This window comes from Micropterus salmoides, unplaced genomic scaffold, assembly GCF_014851395.1.
Source record: "Micropterus salmoides isolate LMB-PRFRI ecotype aquatic unplaced genomic scaffold, ASM1485139v1 Ms_hic_scaffold_762, whole genome shotgun sequence".
Taxonomy (NCBI): Eukaryota; Metazoa; Chordata; class Actinopteri; order Centrarchiformes; family Centrarchidae; genus Micropterus; species Micropterus salmoides.
The window spans coordinates 1-15,402 of record NW_024044529.1 but is presented as its reverse complement, the minus strand read 5'-3'; the positions used below and the strand labels follow the sequence as shown (position 1 = coordinate 15,402).

Genomic DNA, 15,402 nt, shown 5'->3' with positions numbered 1-15,402 from the left:
CAAATGCAGCAGAGAGGGAGGACTAGCACCCTCAAGTACTGTACATTATGAGTTTTTGAGGTGTTTCTTATTTGTATTACTGTTTGCAGCCTGGAATTCCAGAAATGTGTTGTGTGTGTGTGTGTGTGGGGGGGGGGGGGGTTTCAACTTACAGTAAAATTTTCACATTTACAATACTATCCACAGATATAGAACAAATAAAGGATATTGAAGCAAATTGCTGCATTTCTGATGTGAAAATATGTTATTGTTATTGTATAATGAAAACCTAATTTGTTCGCTCATGCTTCAAAGATAAAAGTTCTTCATTTATGTAATGCTCCCTGTTTTTAGTGTTTTGTAGGTCAGTGTGTTATGAGTGAGACTGTATGCTTTCTAAATGAGAATTGTTGCCAGTGTTTTGGTTGAACGACTCTATTTTGAGACTTGTACGAAGTGTTTTGGTGGTTTGAGTGAGTATTGGGGGTCAGATTAACTGTTTGGCCAAGATGCATGTTGGTAATGCAGACTGTGTGAAGAGTTTTGCACCCTCTCTCTGTCTGAATCAGTTTCCTTCACATGTGGCTCTGTTTTTTACCTACAGGTGGCACCAAAACAAGTCGGGAGTTTAGTAGCCTTAAAATGTGCCTGAAAAAATACACATTCATACTAATGTATCTGAAACGGTGTTCTTTGAATTTTATCTTTGTTTTTAGATCAGTCATTTATTCTTGATAAATATATTCAATGTGTGCACACATCGTGTTAAGACACTTTAAGCCGCCCCATCCCGTCCCAGGCACAGAGCGGACGGACCAGTGGCTCCATACCTGCCGCCAAAATTCAAGTTAGAGGGGAGACGGGCGAGTTGTCGGTTGTAAATACTGGGCTGTAAGCCAGGGCTTCACCTTTTTAAGTCACCGAGTAGGTAACGTTATTCAAACACCACGAATCTTGCCTCCGGAGTCTGCGGAGAGAGGACAGCCTGAAGATGCACATCAAGTCTATTATTGTTGAAGGATTCAAATCCTACGCGCAGAGGACGGAGATCAACGGCTTTGACCCGCTGTTCAACGCCATCACAGGACTGAACGGCAGCGGCAAGTCCAATATTTTGGACTCGATATGTTTCCTTTTGGGCATTTCCAATCTCACACATGTAAGTACTTTATTGGTTATGATGTCATTACGCTCCATAATAAAAATTACGTAGGTATTTGCCTTAATTACTGTGTAGAGTTAAGCATCGTGGTAAGTTGGTAATAGTTTCAATCGTAACGTTACTACTACTAGCAAAGCAGAGATAGCGAGGAGCATCTTAACACTAACGTTAGCTAACACTCAACAAAACTAGTTGGAACTTCTATGTTTTTGTTTCATTTTCACTTGAAAGGTGCGGGCCTCCAATCTTCAGGACCTGGTTTACAAAAATGGACAAGGTGGTATCACTAAGGCCACTGTGTCTATTACCTTTGACAACTCCAACAAAAGCCAGAGTCCTCTGGGTTTTGAAACTCATGATGAGATCACCGTCACCAGACAGGTTGGCAAAGAATTAAGAGCTCACGGGGGCTCCGTGGTTTTTGTTATTGTGTTTGAATGTTATTGTGTTGTACATGACTCCTTCTTTCTTTAAGGTTGTAATTGGTGGCAGGAACAAGTACCTCATCAATGGAGTCAATGCCAACAACACCAGGGTGCAAGACTTGTTTTGCTCTGTTGGCCTCAACGTCAACAACCCACATTTTCTCATCATGCAGGTTGGTGTCCTGTTTGCAGCAGTATGCATGCTTGTGGTTTTAGCCCTGTACAGTTTTTTATAATGTGATGTTTCCAATATTTCAGGGGAGGATCACCAAAGTTCTAAACATGAAGCCACCAGAGGTAAAACATACATCCGTCGTCCACTATTTCACCATCAGTACTTTTTCATACACATTTTCCTCTATTTTCATTGGTCTTCCAATGATCACATCTTTTCTTTCAGATCCTTGCCATGATTGAGGAGGCTGCAGGAACCAGGATGTATGAATGTAAAAAGATTAGCGCTCAGAAAACCATTGAGAAGAAGGAGGCCAAGCTGAAGGAGATTCAGACAGTATGTTAGACATCCAAACTCATTTTTGACTAATGCATCTCCTACAGTGGAGAGAAATACAATTGCAGCTAATGTTGAAATATTTAACCATTTCTCTTCGTTGACTCTTTCAGATTTTGGATGAGGAAATTACTCCAACCATGCAGAAATTGCAAGAGGTAAGTTCACTGTATTGTTAATAATAATAATTATAATAATAATTGAATAAATAATAATTAATATCCCATTTTTGCTAAACTTTCCTCCCTCTGCAGGAACGATCATCATACTTGGAGTACCAAAAGCTGATGCGTGAGATCCAGCACTTGTCACGGCTGTACGTGGCCTGGCTGTTTGTGTGTGCAGAGGAAACGAAGCTGAAGTCGGCAGACAATCTGAAGGTGATGCAGGATAACATTGCCAAGATGCAAGCCAGCATTGGTGAGAATGAGAGCAAAGTCCAGGAGCTCTCAGCCCAGATTCAGGAGCTGCAGAAGAAAAAAGACCAGGTACACTGGAAGATAAAATTGGGGAGCTTTTTATACTTTAATAGAGACCCTTATGCTAATATTTTGAGAGCTCTTATGTACTATTTACCATTTTTTGTTTGTTAACCTTAAACACTTTCTCAGGAAATGTCATCTGCTGCTATTTGAGAATGTTTGGATGATCTGTTTTCCTCATTCTTGGAACTTTGTTGAAACTTGGAATATTTGCAAGGTTTTTTTGTTTGTTTTTTGTTGAATATTTGTCTGTTTGACCCTCTTGCATCAAAAGACATTTTGAAAGAATTGTGTTTTTTTTTTTTTTTTTCATTTTATTTTTTAATCAAACTACAAGTAAAGGGAATCTTAAGTCTTATTGCTTTGACAATGTTTACCTGCTCGCCTGTAGGAAGTGAATGGAGTATTAAAATCCCTGGAGGAGGCTCTAGCTGATGTGCAACGTGTGGACGCCAAAGCTCAGAGTGCTCTTGACTTAAAAAAACAGAATCTCAAAGATGAAACCAAGAAGAGGAAGGAGCTTGTAAAGAGTATGGAGGAGGTAACAGGACAGTCCATTTTGCTAATATCTGCCTGTATAATCACATCTCAGAAACTTTTAGCAAATTAAATCTACACACAGTGAGGGTAATTTGCACAACTGAATTCCTGATTACTTGAACTGTTATTTTCCTTAATCCTTAGGACAAGAAAATGCTTGTGGTAAAAGAAAAGGAGGTTTCTAAGTCGACAGAGCAGCTTCAGGCTCTGCAGGAGGAGGGACAGAAGGACAGCGCAGCCCTGGAGGCCGCTGAACAGCATTTTAGGGCCGTGTCGGCGGGCCTTTCTACCAATGAGGACGGCGAGGAGGCCACACTGGCTGGGCAGATGATGACATGCAAGAATGACATGAGCAAGGCAGATACTGAGGCCAAGCAGGTAAGGAAAGGACTTGAACCCATCTGTCAGGGATGCAGTGTTTCAGGATGCCAGTTTATATTCAGTATCGAGTTTTTAGCACAAACGTTAATGCTCAGTAGAATTAATATATATAGTATGTCTTGTCTGTGTCCTCCTGTCCGTCCAGGCCCAGATGACCCTGAAGCATGCCCAGGCTGAGCTGAAGAGTAAACAGGCAGAGGTGAAAAAGATGGACAGTGGATACAAGAAGGACCAGGACACCCTGCAGGCTGTCAGTAGCAGCAGGGAGAAACTACAGGCTGAGCTAGCTAAACTAAACTATGAAGGTACTGTGTGCGTGTGTGCAGCCTCTTACGTACTCCTTACTTTAAACATTATGTATTAACATTTGGTGTCTGTCTATTCAGATGGGAAGGAGGAAAGTCTGCTGGAAAAAGAAGGCAGCTGTCCAGAGAGGTCGCTAAACTTAAAGAGACATATGAGTGTCTTGTGTCTCGTTTCCCCAACTTGCGCTTTGACTACAAGTAAGGAATGAATTTGCTCATATCTTTAACAAACTGTACTGTAAGTGTTTTGAATGTGGATGTTCCTACTTTTGTTACGGCCCCAATAACAACTTATTATAGGGCAAAATAATCTTCAGAAAAGCATGAATTAATCTATTCTGAATTTAAAGTAAAATACTTAATACTATAAAAAGTAATATGAATATGATGATCAAACATTAACTGCTTATTTTATTACTTTAGAACCAATTACTTAAAGAGGAACTTGTATACACATAACTAAGTGTCTGTGTGTATGAGGGAGTAAACACCCGTTAAGGAGAAAATAATGGTACTTTCTATAAAAATTAAACTTACTGTCTTAACACGTTGCTTTGAGCCCTGAAAAGAGTTTCAGCAACATTTGCAAAGTGTTTCATGTGTTTCTGCTGTCTTACAGGGACCCAGAGCGAGGATGGGACCGTAGCAAAGTGAAGGGGCTGCTAGCTAACCTGATCACAGTCCGTGACGTCTCCTATGCAACGGCGCTGGAGGTTGTTGCAGGAGGACGGCTATAACATTATAGTTGACACAGAGGTAGGTGTGGTAGTGGGCACTGTGCATGTTTTATTAGTGCAATCATGTTTAAGGGTTTTATGTATGCAGACCAGTGGGACTATGTAACCAGAGTCAGCGGTGTGAATGATTTGTCTTTTCCAGGTAACCGGTAAAAAACTGCTGGAGAAGGGAGAGCTACAGCGTAGGTACACCATCATTCCCTTGAACAAGATCTCTGCCAAGACCCTCAACGACAGAGTGGTCAACACTGCCAAGAGCCTGGTAAGATATCTAAATACTGCCAGGTTTGGAAATTAAATTGTCATACATGGTACAGTGTCTTTGATGACTCTCCCTCTTTTCTGTCAGGTCGGACAGGACAACGTCCACACAGCTTTGTCCCTGGTGGGCTATGAATCTGACTTGCGTAAGGCCATGGAGTACGTCTTTGGCTCCACACTGGTGTGTGACACCCTGGACAACGCCAAAAAAGTGGCTTTTGATAAACAGGTGATGACCAAGACCGTCACTCTTGGAGGGGACATCTTCGACCCACAGGGAACTCTGAGCGGAGGTGAGAAGAAGGGGGATTCATTGTCATGATTATATGTATGTCATTTAGTCATCTGCAGTGTGTAAGTTTGGGAGAACAAGCAAAACAAAAATTATTTATTTGTTGCTTAGAATAGTGTTTGCTTCATCACTGTTTTATAAAGTTTCAGAACATTATACATGAAATAACAGTTTTAACTAGCATGACTGTTAAATTAAATAATTTTTCAGACACAGCTGTTTAAAAATAAAACTGCTGCTAGACATACATTGAAATGGATTTACCAGCAGGCTTTCTTTTTTCCTGCTCTTCTTTCTTCCAGGCGCTCGTTCCCAGTCAGCATCAGTTCTGTCCAGCCTACAGGAACTGAAGGAGGTTCGCGACAACTTGAATGACAAGGAGGCCCAGCTTCAGGATACTGAACGACAACTGGCCGGCCTTAAGGGAACCGCTGAGAAGTATGTAGACACAAATCACCTACAGAAATGTAAATTATTCTTATTAGAGCTTGACAGACAAATCAACTAGGCCAATATATCAGCCAACATTAGTTTATAAATAATAAATAAGTAAGTAACAAGAAATTGTGGTCCAGAAATGCCAAACTGTGTTTGCCAGAAGGAACTGACGAGGTGATTTTTACACTGCAAAATGTCGATTATGTATCTTGGTCAAACTCGAAGAGCTCTGTATAAAGATAGTGTGTTTATGTTAAGTCAGCTATAATACTGATGCACATTTACAGTAAGATATTTTTGAATGGCGTTGTTTGAATTGCACTTTGACGTCATTTCCCAAAAACATTTAATTCGGAAAATAAATCCCACCTCTGTCTTCAGCAACTCCAATGACCCGCAACTTGCTTTCCCATCTTTCTGGAGTTTAGTTTTTTTTCCTTACTTTTTTTCTTCTCTTCACCACATTGTCTCCCTCCAGGTACCGTCAGCTGAAGCAGCAGTATGAGCTGAAGGTAGAGGAGGAACAGATTCTGCAGGCCAAGCTGCAGCAGAGCTCCTTCCACCAGCAGCAGGAGGAGCTGGAGAGGCTGCGCAAGGCCATCGGTCAGAATGCTGAAATGTGCCCAAATGCACAATTTGAAATGCCTGAATTCCACCAGTGCTTATGTATTAATTAAAGTGTGTGTGGTGTGTGTGTGTGTGTTGCTTAACCAGAGGAGAGTGAGGAGACGTTGCGTGTTACCAAGGACGTGCAGAAACGGGCTGAAGAAAAGTACAAGGTGCTGGAGAACAAGATGAAGAATGCTGAGGCAGAGAGGGAGAAGGAGCTGAAAGCAGCCCAGCAGAAACTCAATGCAGCCAAGTCCAAAGCTGATGCCTTCAATAAGAAGCTCAAGCAGAAGCAGCAGGTACACCCACCAGACACACGATCATTCACAGCCAGTCGGCCTCGGCGTGCATTGCTCTGTATTGGATGTGTTTTGTTTTGTTTTTTTCCCTCTCAGCAACAGCCTACTGATGCTTCTGTTCAATTGATCAAATGTGTTTCTTTTCTTGCTCACGTGTGCAGGAGTCTGAGGCGGTGGCCTTGGAGCTGGAGGAGCTGCGGAGAGAGCAGGCTGGTTATGAGCAGCAGATTCAGGCTGTAGATGAAGCCATAACAGCCATCCAGGAGCAGATAGACAGCATGGCTTGCACCGTATCACAGAACAAGTGTGTGTGTGTGTGTGTGTGTGTGTGTGTGTGTATATATGTATATATATTTAATTGGTCGCACCTAAAGTTGGTACTTTCGAGGGCCATTTTCAACAGAGAACTAAACCAAGATTTCAATAAGTTGCTTATTTACAGTATGTCCAGTAAATGAGACATCATTTGTCACCCCTCAAAACAAGCCATTATGCAGATGCTCAGCTATTGTACTGTGCTCATTTGACATCTCTCTCTCACCATACCTCATTCTCTCTGTTGCCATGCAGGAAGCAGTGCGTAAAGCCCAGGAGGAGCTTGCCAAACAGAAGGAAGTGATCATGGCTCAGGACAAAGAGCTCAAGGTGAATACAACTTTGCTTTTAATGCTTTGGGTTGTAACCTCCTATATTATAAGACCTTTTAAAGTAAAATAAACGTAGAATAAATTTAGTTTGGCTGGAAGTTACTTCAAACATAGTCTGTTGTGGGGCTCTGAGCCACCCCTGTAATATCTACTTGGGACAGTTGGACTTTTCTCTTTCTATTTCATACTTTAATTGTGTAGTGTGCTGACTAATTTAATGCTTTGAATTCTAAAATGTGACTCTTTGTTTGATCATTTCCATCCAATTGAAATGTCCCAGGGGAAGAGCGCAGAGGCCAATAAAATAAGGGAGCAGAACAACGAAGTCCAGCTGAAGATCAAGGAGCTGGAACACAACATTAATAAGCACCGCAAAGACAGCCAGGACGCCGCTGACAAGGTACACACGGTTCATTTGCTTCAGACAGACCTTTTCACTCACTCACTCACTCACTCACTCACTCACACCTTTTTGTCATACTTTCTTCCTCCAGGTGTCTCGGATGCTGGAGGAACACGACTGGATCCACTCGGAGCGTCAGTTCTTCGGCCAGCCCAACACCTCTTATGACTTCAAGATCAACAACCCTCGTGAGGCTGGCCAACGGCTGAAGAAATTGGAGGAGACCACCACCAAGCTGGAGAGAAACGTCAACAAGAGAGCCATGAACATGCTGAATGAGGCAGAAGAAAGGGTGAGGACAGAGACCTGGAGAGGGTTTTGCAAAAACTACACTTTTACAGCTTTGAACGTCTTCATCCGGCTCACACAACCTTCATCCCCCTTATAGTACAATGACCTGATGAAGAAGAAGAGGATCGTGGAGAACGACAAAGCAAAAATCTTGCAGACCATTGAGGAGCTGGACCAGAAGAAGAATGAGGCTCTCAACCTGGCATGGCAGAAGGTCTGCTCTCTTTCGGCAAATGATTTATTTTCCTATCTTTCAGCTAACATCGTGGCTAGGGCTGCAGCTAAGGATGATTTTAGTATTCGAAGCTTCTATAGATTATTTCAATGATTCATCGATACGTCATTTAAGAAGTACTTTTGCTTGGTGGTTTTGTTGTGGCGTTCACGCTACGTGACTGATCGGTGACAGACACACACACACACACACACCACACCACACGCACACCACACGCACACTCTACAGGAGCTGACAGCGGCTGTCACCCAAGGAAGGTCTCCAAACCACATTTTGTCAAGAAAACAAAGGGGAAATGAGCGGTCCTGCACACGAAACAGCTGTTTATTATAAAGATAACAGTTTTATAAAGTCAAAGAATATGGGTGAAAGGATGGATTAGCACAGGCAGGTAGCAGGGATTGTCTGAGCTACAGAGAGAGCTGGAGGGGAGTTAAAAGGTGCAGCTCCCGACACCCACTTAACGCATGACTGTGAGGTTACAACTTAGGGCCCAAAAAGGAGAAAAACAAACGCACGTGTGCACATTTTCAGCTGAGGTCTGCGGCTTACTTTCGCTAACTTCAACAAAACAATCAATCATGATTTCAGCTAAATGCTAAAGTTGCTTTCTGATAAGGTGCCGTCTGCTGTTGCCAAGGCGACATAAATTTAGTTTTACGGTGGATGGACGGTAACATTATAGAGTTGTTGTTTTCTTTAGCTTGAAATAATCCCATGCTTGGGACACTTTCTTCTTTGTCCCTCACTATTTTCTCTCTCTTCCTCCACTTTGCAAACAGCGGCATTATACATCGTGTTCACAGCGTAAGCGCGATGTGCGACAGTAATAAATTGCTGTAAAATTACATGGATTAAACAAAGCATCGATGCAAAGAATTTGTGTCGAAGCATTTTATTAATCGATTTTATCAATATAATTGAATCGTTTCAGCCCTAATCGTGACTATGTATACTGAGGGACAATATGCACTTAGTTGCCATTTTATAAGGCACACCTAATTAAGACCAGTGCAGTCTGCTACAACACTGCTGCAATAAAATAGTGATAGGTGTTTCTATTTAATTTTTTTTCAACCAAATTTATATCAACGAGGGTAGACTAAATAACACGCACATCTTTCAGTATAGCGCACTACAGCTCAACAGCACCACAAACTGCAGCCTCCAAAATGACCACAGTTGAAGGAACACCTCTAAAAATTAACCTTCATGAAGTATTTATTGCACGACTGTTGTTTTATACTGCATTAATTTTACCTCTGCGTACCTAATAATAAATGGGAAACTGAGTGTAAATTTGTCAACATGACATTTTGTCATACTATTTATATTTTAGTCTCTTTTTATATATATCTGTGTTTATTAGAAAAATATTGCAAAGAAATGAGCAGGACTGCTTTATGATATTGTTAGATTTTGAAACACCTTCAACTGTCAGATATTTAATTTGCTGGATTCGTCAAAAATGGACACTCCCATCTCTTCATATTATTCAAAAACCATACAGAGATGTAAAACTGCATATACTATGAAGAATTTATCCATATTTCCCACCTCAGTGTTTTATCAAACGGACTTCTTGTGCCTATACATCTCTACTCTTTATTTTTGCTCATTTAAAATGCTCGTAGCTCATCTATGGTAGTGTGTCAATAACTGTCACATCAGTGGACCCAAAAGTGTCATGGTGGTTGAAATGCATTTGAAGCTTATTTTCTTTGTCCCGTGGATTTGGACCTCACTGTAGTGCCTTGTATTTATTGCTTTTACTTCAGCTGTGATATTTCCCTTCCTCTGCAGGTAAACAAGGACTTTGGCTCTATTTTCTCCACTCTGCTGCCAGGGGCGACTGCTAAGCTAGCTCCTCCCCAGGGCGGTGGTGTCTTGGAGGGCCTTGAGTTCAAGGTGGCCTTGGGCAACACCTGGAAGGAGAACCTCACTGAGCTCAGGGTGGGCAGAGGTCAGAAAAAAAAATAAACTTGTTTTCTTTATTTTAAATGGTAGCCTAAGTGTGAATGTAAAGGTTTCCATGCATGATAATGAAGTCGGTCACTTTTACTGAGCACCCTCTTTGTGTCTGTGTTTTCAGATCACTGGTGGCCTTGTCTCTCATCTTGGCCATGCTGCTGTTCAAACCCGCTCCCATCTACATCTTAGATGAGGTGGATGCTGCCCTGGATCTATCGCACACGCAGAACATTGGACAGATGCTGCGCACACATTTTAGACACTCCCAGGTATGTTGAAACATGTACATGTTTACTACATACTGTACTGTACACACTCACCGCAACTCTAAGCAAACATGTACTCAAGATAACTTTTATTTAAATTCTCTCCCTGCAGTTTGTGGTGGTGTCCCTAAAGGATGGCATGTTCACCAACGCCAACGTCCTGTTCAAGACAAAGTTTGTTGACGGCATGTCCACAGTTTCACGCACTGCCCTCAGCCAGAGCGATGCCAACCTTCCCCAGAAAGTCCAAGACAAGGCTCGTCAAAAAGACAAGCGGAACAAGCAGCTCATCAGCTAATCATTGCACTGAAATAGCTCAGCAGTCGCCCTCTAAATTTGCTTTGGGATTTTTTTCTTTTTTTTTTTTTTTTAAAGACCATATCACGTAACATAACAAAATGTGGTATGTTAATCGCTTCTGATCAATTGTATATACTGCTAGTGCGGTTTTTATTCTGTGGCCATTGCACTCTGCGATTCTTTCAACTGTGTAAGTGTGGTGTTACTTCACATTTTTGTGTATTTTAAAACCTTTTAACTGTAAATTTGTTTTGTCTGAATCTTGGTTATCCTTTTGTTTTTCTATGTTCATGCTCTTTTTCTACATCTTCTTACCAGTTTTATCTGCAGCAAATGTGTCCATATATTTTAGTAAATAAAGCAGGTCTAATATGAACCTTTTGACCCACTGTCATGTCATAAAACTGCTTTACAAATTGGACGAAAGCAAAAGTGTAGGATTTGTACAATGTTGGCGCCCCTTAGTGGTAGTATGAAGTACACTGGAAGACAGCAATGCACAGTAACTGGCTATGAAAGAGACTTCTTTATTCGCAAACAAATATCCTACAATGACATTCACTGCCAAGTTGATACTAATTTGACAGGAGGGTTATAAAACACGGGCGGCGTGGTGGTGCAGTGGTTAGCACTGTTACCTCACAGCAAGAAGGTTCAAAACCCTGGTTGCCTCAGCCTTTCTGTGTTGAGTTTGCATGTTCTCCCCGTGTCTGCATGGGTCTTCTTCCTCCCACCGTCCATAGACATGGAGGCTAGGTTAATTGACTCTAAAATTGTCCTTAGGTGTGAGTGTGCAATGGACTGGCAACCTGTCTAGAATGTACCCCGCCTTTCACCCGATGTCAGCTGGGATAGGCTCCAGCCCCCCACGACCCTGTACACAGGATAAGCGGTTGATGATGGATGGTTATTACCTAACTCAAATATACATTATTGCATATATTTTGAAAAGCAAATCTTAGAAATAAGTTATAACTTGATTCATATATTTTTTTTCATGTCAAAAGTGGCAGTATTTTCCAGCTCAGCCTTCAAGTAAAGTGCAAATGCAAGCTGAAACACACTATTGTGAACATACAACTAAATTGCATGATAGTGCTTTTCAGTGAAATTTGACAACTTGTTGCTTTGATTTTAAACTGTAAATATATAAACATGATTCTGTATTAAGAAAAAAAGAGTCACTTATCCAAATAGTCAATGTAGTTTTATTTTATCGGGGACAAATTCAAACAATACATCACTTTCAACTGAACAGCAGGATTATTTATTTATTCTCATACTTGTCAAAATTGGCTGTTGTCTTGCTCATTTACCTTGCAAAGAGTAGAAACAACGCCTCAGTCCTTTCACCACTACGCAGCAGCAGCGGTAAAAGAGCGAGGAAGAGTCCACACCCCCTGAAAGGTGCAACTTTGTACGATAGCTGACTAGTCTGCGTTAGCTAAGATATACAACTTGTTGCTCTGACATTTAATGAGTAGGCAAACTCACAGCAGTAGTAAAGTCCCCATTTTGGGGCTATAGGTATACAGCGTCCACAAACCCAACACATTGGTTTATATAGCATTTATCATTATTATCTTACTGTCCATTTAAATGAACCAAATAAAACTTGACACGTTACAATAATAGCCTTGCCCTTAACAACAGTTACTGGGAGTTCAGACTCGGCAGTTGTTATTGTAGTTTCTTCAAGCTTTAAAGTCAAGCTTCGACAGCCACAAATGTGAATCAGTGTGTTGGCTTGACTGGAGCAGTCTCTTCCACAAAGCCAGCTTCAAAGCTCACAGGTAATATGGATAAGTAATGCAAGTATTTGTAAATGAGTTTAAAAGAAAATTACTGCATGAAAAAGGTCAGACAGAGGAGTGTGCCACGTGTTTTGTTTTGCTGATAAGGAAGTAAAAAGAAGCTGATGCTCTATCGTGACGGTATGTGTCGTCTGGCTGGCTCCGTGAGCTGCGTGTATGTGGGTGCGTCAGGGTTGGCTCTGGATGTGTCGACGCAGCTCCTGGGCTTTGTCCTTCAGGTCGGGTCTGCTGTCCGACTGCAGCGTTGACAGGGAGCGCTGCAACTGCTGCCGGCTCTTCACAGACACACAGTCCCACTGCTCGCTCTCTGTTAATGTCACACAGGCACAAGAAGATTTCCCTCAGTGACACTTGGATCACTAATCTATACATACACTATAATACAACATATTACGATATATGATACAACAATTGCTTTGCATTGGAATCCACAGTCTTCCACCATCTGTGGTTAGAATCCATGTTGTGGCAGTACATCCAATATTTGTGATATATATCTCAGTCAAGTATTGTGGGCTGCCTGACATTGCCATCCCCTGACCCACAACCTGAAACCATTTGCACTCTGACAATGGAAACAATGTGCAAAAGTATATCATAGTATTTAAAACATTTCTAACTGCCTAAATTTATAGGCACATTAGACTGCACACCTCCTCCTGGAAATATATATATACACGCATGCAGAAAACCGGGCTCTACTTTCATTTGCTCATATTCCAACTGAACTTAGTAGCCATAAATATTTACCTCCAGTTCTCTTTACGATCAGATCCACCACTGACAAAGCCTCTGTCCTCACAGAGGAATAACTTTTGTTTTCTGGATAGAAAAACAACACAAATATTGTGATGAAATGCAGGTGTCTTAGTCAAGAATTCAGTACACTGAATTGTGAGGCCCTTACCTAAAGGGTAAGTTAGAGAAGCACAGGTCTCTGTCAGGATCTGCGATAATGCTTTGAAGTCTTCACTGCCTTTCTCTAGCAGCAATAACCTGCAGAGAAAAGCAGCTCACGTTTATACACTCAAAAAAATGTTATTTATTATAGGCTATTATTATTATTATTATAAGACTTATTTCAAAGAACACATTACAAGAAAATGTTAGTGGGGCTGGTCTTTGTTTGGTCCTTACCCCTGGAAGTATGCCTTCATGGACTGTAGGACAGCAAGCTGGACTTTCCAGGTGCTTAGCTTGAGCTTCTCACACATTAGACTGCACACCTCCTTCTGGAAACGAGCTACAGACAGACACAATGTTCAGAACATTTCTTCGCAAGGGCCACTTATCAGGTCCCCAGCAGCCCACACACCCGTTTAGCCTACATCACTGGGAGTAATACACTGGCAGTTCTGCCACTGAGCTTAAGCCCCTGACAATGTGTGGGAGTCTCTTCAAGTTAAGATTTTAGGAGGTGGTGGAGTGAATGGGAGAAATATTGGCATGGTATTGGACTGGTATGAAGTAGCTTATATTTTTGCCTACATGACATTTGGCAAACTATAAACCTTGCTCACTTGTCTTCAATGAATATGTGAACAGTCCTTGTGAATAATAGACAAAAATGTTTAAAAAGGACCACTATGTTTTGGATAATCTTTAGTACTAGAAGAATACTAGAAAAGCAATATGTCTACAAATCAATACACACATCTTAAAGTGCAATGAAACCAATGGAGAGAATGTAAGAATTCATAATCATAGCAACAATGCCAACATACAATACATGTATTCTATCTCAGATAAACCAAACTACATACTATTTAGAGTGATTTATACTCACTGCAGGAAACATATGGACTAAGCTAAATCAAACTAGCTTTGACTGCAAAAGGTCTAAAATTTAAAGACAGTACACTTTCCATCAATTGATCCACCCATCTCTACTGATGACAAAAATAATAGTTTGGATCCAATTCTATACGCAAAGTGTAGTAACATGAGGACCATCACAAAGTGGGGCGAGGTCAAGTTTCAGGGTTCAAAAGGAGCAGGCCTGCCACATGAGAGTGAGTCCAGCAAGGTGTTCAACTTCTAAAACAGGGTAAAAGAAAAATACTTTTGTGGGAATGTTAACTATTGTCCAGGATTATATTTTGTGTCCAGTTTAGGGTTTATTCATTTCCCTGATCCAGTGGACTTTCTTTATCTGGGCAGTAGGGGTGTAACGGTACATTTATTCGTACCGGACCGTTTTGGTGAATGCAGTCTTTAATGTCAGATATTAGGCTTATTTTGTGTGTGGAACATACGAAAATTCCAAGTTTCCACACGGACATATTAAGAGGTGGACAAAATCTCCACCTTACAGCACTATACAAGCAGTAGCTTTAGAACTAGCCTCTCGCTAACTAGTGATTTAAGAATCATGGCCAGTGCAGAGAAGCCAGAGCTTGAAAACCCTCCCTTAAGGTCTTCTGTTTGGGAACACTTTGGTTTACAGTGAAATACAACAACGGACAAGTTGATAAGATGAAAGCAGTGGGCCAACACTTCTCAGTAGTGATCGGGTAATATGGTTCTGCCAACAGGTCAAACTTGCTAACTCAGTAGTGGTATCACACAAAAGAGAATGTCACTACAACAAGGGAAAAATAAGAAGAATGCGGCACTGTAATCCATATTATTATATATTTTTTATTACATTTTATGAGCTATATATGGTATTGTTTTGACAATATTTTATTTAGTGGAGAACTTGTTAGTTTCCAGTAGTATTTTATTTCTTTTTATTTGATATAATTTATTTATTATGTGTAATTTGGAAGTTTGTTTAAAAATTGTTAAGTAATTTGGATGTTTACAAAAGTTCATAATAAACCAGCAGCAATTTAATGTTTGCATTTTTTTACTGTACCGAAAATAAACCGAACCGTGACTTCAAAACCGAGGCACATACCAAACCGGGATTTTTGTGTACCGTTACACCTCTACTGAGCAGTGGTCCAAGTTGTATGTGTTCTGGGGACAAGCTGTAAATTACCCTGAGTCTCCGGGTTCCTGGGCCAAGTCTTTCCAAGAGTCTCGAAAGCACAGAGCAGAGCTTCTGTC

General features: G+C 41.1%; 2 protein-coding genes across 2 annotated transcripts; one reads left to right on the top strand and one right to left on the bottom strand.

Moving 5' to 3' along the window:
- The first annotated feature begins 882 nt into the window (after positions 1 to 882).
- On the top strand, positions 883 to 10,910 carry LOC119892980 (structural maintenance of chromosomes protein 2-like). The gene is given in 28 exon segments (XM_038704904.1): positions 883 to 1,138; positions 1,373 to 1,522; positions 1,617 to 1,739; positions 1,825 to 1,863; positions 1,967 to 2,077; positions 2,191 to 2,235; positions 2,332 to 2,565; positions 2,951 to 3,100; positions 3,244 to 3,477; positions 3,626 to 3,785; positions 3,867 to 3,890; positions 3,893 to 3,983; positions 4,405 to 4,515; positions 4,517 to 4,541; positions 4,665 to 4,784; positions 4,872 to 5,076; positions 5,378 to 5,513; positions 5,992 to 6,116; positions 6,228 to 6,421; positions 6,583 to 6,729; positions 6,992 to 7,066; positions 7,349 to 7,468; positions 7,563 to 7,763; positions 7,860 to 7,976; positions 9,801 to 9,945; positions 9,948 to 9,960; positions 10,090 to 10,237; positions 10,347 to 10,910. Coding segments are annotated over 28 exon segments (3,597 nt in total). The 5' UTR covers positions 883 to 970; the 3' UTR covers positions 10,533 to 10,910.
- Positions 10,911 to 11,992: 1,082 nt separating this feature from the next.
- On the bottom strand, positions 11,993 to 15,398 carry LOC119892981 (proteasome adapter and scaffold protein ECM29; the record flags this gene model as incomplete). The annotated part of the gene is made up of 5 exons (XM_038704905.1): positions 11,993 to 12,655; positions 13,099 to 13,170; positions 13,256 to 13,344; positions 13,486 to 13,591; positions 15,335 to 15,398. Coding segments are annotated over 5 exons (471 nt in total), but the record flags the coding sequence as incomplete, so codon positions are not given.
- Between the last annotated feature and the right edge of the window lie 4 nt (positions 15,399 to 15,402).